This window comes from Anneissia japonica, unplaced genomic scaffold, assembly GCF_011630105.1.
Source record: "Anneissia japonica isolate Jap-2015-1 unplaced genomic scaffold, ASM1163010v1 scaffold287978_len313048_cov192, whole genome shotgun sequence".
NCBI classification, from domain to species: domain Eukaryota; kingdom Metazoa; phylum Echinodermata; class Crinoidea; order Comatulida; family Comatulidae; genus Anneissia; species Anneissia japonica.
In genome coordinates this window covers 185,305-188,344 of record NW_022753122.1, presented here as the reverse complement: position 1 = coordinate 188,344, position 3,040 = coordinate 185,305, and the positions used below count along the sequence as shown (strand labels likewise).

At 39.5% G+C, this 3,040-nt stretch overlaps 1 protein-coding gene across 1 annotated transcript; it reads left to right on the top strand.

Moving 5' to 3' along the window:
* Positions 1–299: 299 nt before the first annotated feature.
* Positions 300–2,521, top strand: LOC117122714. Its single transcript, XM_033268411.1, has 2 exons — positions 300–1,126; positions 1,225–2,521. Exons 1-2 carry the CDS (start codon positions 300–302, stop codon positions 2,519–2,521), a joined length of 2,124 nt encoding a protein of 707 aa, XP_033124302.1.
* Positions 2,522–3,040: the final 519 nt, after the last annotated feature.

Sequence of the window (3,040 nt, the reverse complement as noted above, 5' to 3'; positions counted from 1 at the left end):
TGCTGGGTGTGCAGGACTTAGGATTCTATGTTGATCTGACAAGCAGTTAATTCGTACACCAGACACAAAATTAAGACAAAATCTTAAGAAGAGAAAGAAGAAGACGTTAAGAATACTCAGCAGACTGAAATTGGGTAGTTGGAATGTACGCACTCTAACACCAGGCATCTCATATGATATGAGAGAGATTAATGATGAAAGAAAAACAGCTGATATAGAAACTGAGCTAATTAGACTTAACATTGATATAGCCGCTCTACAAGAAACAAAATTTCTGGGTTCTGGAATGCTGCAAGAGAATGAATACACCTTCATCTGGCAAGGGAAACCTGAAGGTTCTGCAAAGAGAATACGGAGTCGGATTTGCAATCCGCAACTCAATTAAGAAATCAACTCTGCAGAAAGGTAGAGTTACAGAACGACTTATTGCTCTTGAAATCCAAACTAAAGCTGTAGCTATCACACTCATTTGTGCATATGCACCCACTCTTCTTGCAGATCCTGAAGCCAAAGATGATTTCTACTCTGAACTTGAAGCATTAGTTGATTCATTTCCACCTGACAGCCATCTCATCTTACTTGGAGATTTCAATGCAAGAATAGGAAAAGATCACATCGCGTGGCCGTCTTGTCTCGGACAGTTTGGAATTGGAAAAATGAATGAGAATGGACAGCGTCTATTGGAACTCTGTACATTTAACCATCTGTGCATCACTAACACCTTCTTCCAGTCAAGCGTCTCACATAAGGTATCATGGCGACATCCTAGGTCTAAAGCCTTGCATCAAATTGATCATATTATTACCCAACGAAGTTTTCTTAACAACATAAACATTTCTTGTACATACCATAGTGCCATTTGCGATACTGACCATTCTCTTGTAGGCTGTACTATTAAGATACATAGCAAGCCAAATTTCATAAACTCTAAACCTCAACCGAAGAATAATCTTGAAAATGTTAAAGTACCAGAGCAGGCTGCTTTGTTTCAACTTCTATTGGAGAAAAATATAAAAGAACCATCCTTAGAAACATCTCCTGAAGAATATTGGCAAAACATCAAAGAAACAACGCTTCGATCAAAGCCTATGGCAAAGCTGCAAAGAAGAACTCGGAATGATTTGATGTAAAGTCCGATAAAATTATGCCAGTCATTGCAAGAAAGAGAGAAGCTTTACAAGCCTAAAAGTTTCATCCGACAGAGTCAAACCTTGTTGATTTTAGGTTAACCAGAAGTGATGTTCAGCGAACTGTTAGAGCCTGTGTAAATGAGTACTGGGAAGAATTGAGTACTACTATTCAAATTGATGCAGATACTGGGAACATCAGAGGCATGTATGAAGGAATCAGGAAAGCATTTGGACTTACAGTTAGAAAAACTGCTCCAATTAAATATATCTCTGGTAATTCCCTCACAAGTCGAGAAGACCAGCTCAATAGATGGGTTGAACATTTCTCGAGCATTTACTCTGTTGAAAATCAGGTCTCTGAAACAGTTTTAGAATGTGTCAGAAGCTTTCCTCCTATGAACGAGCTTGATGTTCCGCCCACATTAGAAGAATTAAAGAAAGCAATCGAAAACTTACTTGTCCGCAAGGCTACAGGAGAGTATGGTATTTCTGGAGAAGTTATTAAGAGTGGTGGTCATATACTAACAAACCACTTACACATTATTTTATGTATGTGCTGGGAAAAGAGCATTATTCCACAAGATCTGAAGGATGCTAACATCATAACGCTGTATAAAAACAAAGGTGATCGAGGTAACTGTGATAACTACAGAGGCATCTCTCTTTTAAGCATTGTAGGAAAAGTTTTCGGAAGAGTTGTCTTTGAAAGGCTTCTAGTGCTCGCAGACAGAGTGTATCCTGAGTCGCAGTGTGGTTTCCGCCCAAAAGGTTCCACAGTGGACATGATATTTACACTTCGCTTGTTGCAGGAGAAATGCAAGGAAAAACAACAACCTCTCTACTTGGTATTTATTGACCTGTCTAAAACGTTTGATCTGGTGAGTCGTGATGGTCTATTCAAGATCCTGTACCATGTCGACTGCCTGCCAAAGCAGCAGATCATTAGGGCATTCCACGATGGGATGCAAGCACATGTTATTTATGAGGGTTCAAAATCAAGACCATTTGATGCGAAGAGCGGCGTAAAGCAAGGGGATGTTCCAGCTTCTACATTATTTGGAATCTTCTTTGCCGTGGTCCTAATGCATGCATTCGCCAACTACCAATCTGGTATCCATCTGAATGGCAGAATGGATGGCAAGCTCTTGAATAGATCTAGGCTGAAAGCTATAACAAAGATCAGAGATTTCTTGCTGAGGGAACTGTTATATGCTGACGATGCTTGCTTTTGTGATCTACTTGACGAAGGGCTACAAATTATGATGGATGCTTTTTCCAACTCCTGCAAAGAGTTTAGTTTGTCAATTAACCAACCTAAAACAAAGATTCTAGTCCAAGGTGTGAACGAAGCTCCCAACATCTTGTTGTATAACACATCCTTTGAAGTTTAATGAAAGCTTTGTGTATCTCGGTTCAACTGTTACTGATGATGCCTCTTTGAAGAAGGAATTCTGCAGAAAAATTGGCAAAGCATCAACAACCGTGGGTAGACTTGCATACCGAGTATGGAAAAACAAAAGGTTAAAAACATCTGTAAAAATCATGGTATATCAAGCCTGCGTTGTGAGCACCCTACTTTATGGAAGTGAGGCTTGGACTTTGTATGCATATATTTCATCTACGCTGCCTTCGAAGGATACTTAACATATCTTGGGAAGATAAGATCACAAACAATAAGGTACTAGAAATCAGTGGCATGCAATCTATGTTTACTCTATTAAAACAACGTAGACTTCGATGGCTTGGTCATGTGTGCAGGATGGAAGATTCCCGAATTCCAAAAGCTTTACTATACAGTGAAACTGCTCAATGGAATAGACCAGTTGGAAGGCCAAAACTAAGTTTCATGGATGTCTGTAAAAGAGACCTTATAGCTGTTGGGATGAACCTGAAAACATGGGAAGCAATAG

Bases quoted from the DNA above. Each gene is read 5' to 3' on its own strand.
- LOC117122714 (XM_033268411.1), top strand. From the start codon at position 300: ATGAATACACCTTCATCTGGCAAGGGAAACCTGAAGGTTCTGCAAAGA. The intron at 1,127-1,224 runs GTAAAGTCCGAT...TGTTGATTTTAG, and splicing joins AGAACTCGGAATGATTTGAT to GTTAACCAGAAGTGATGTTC.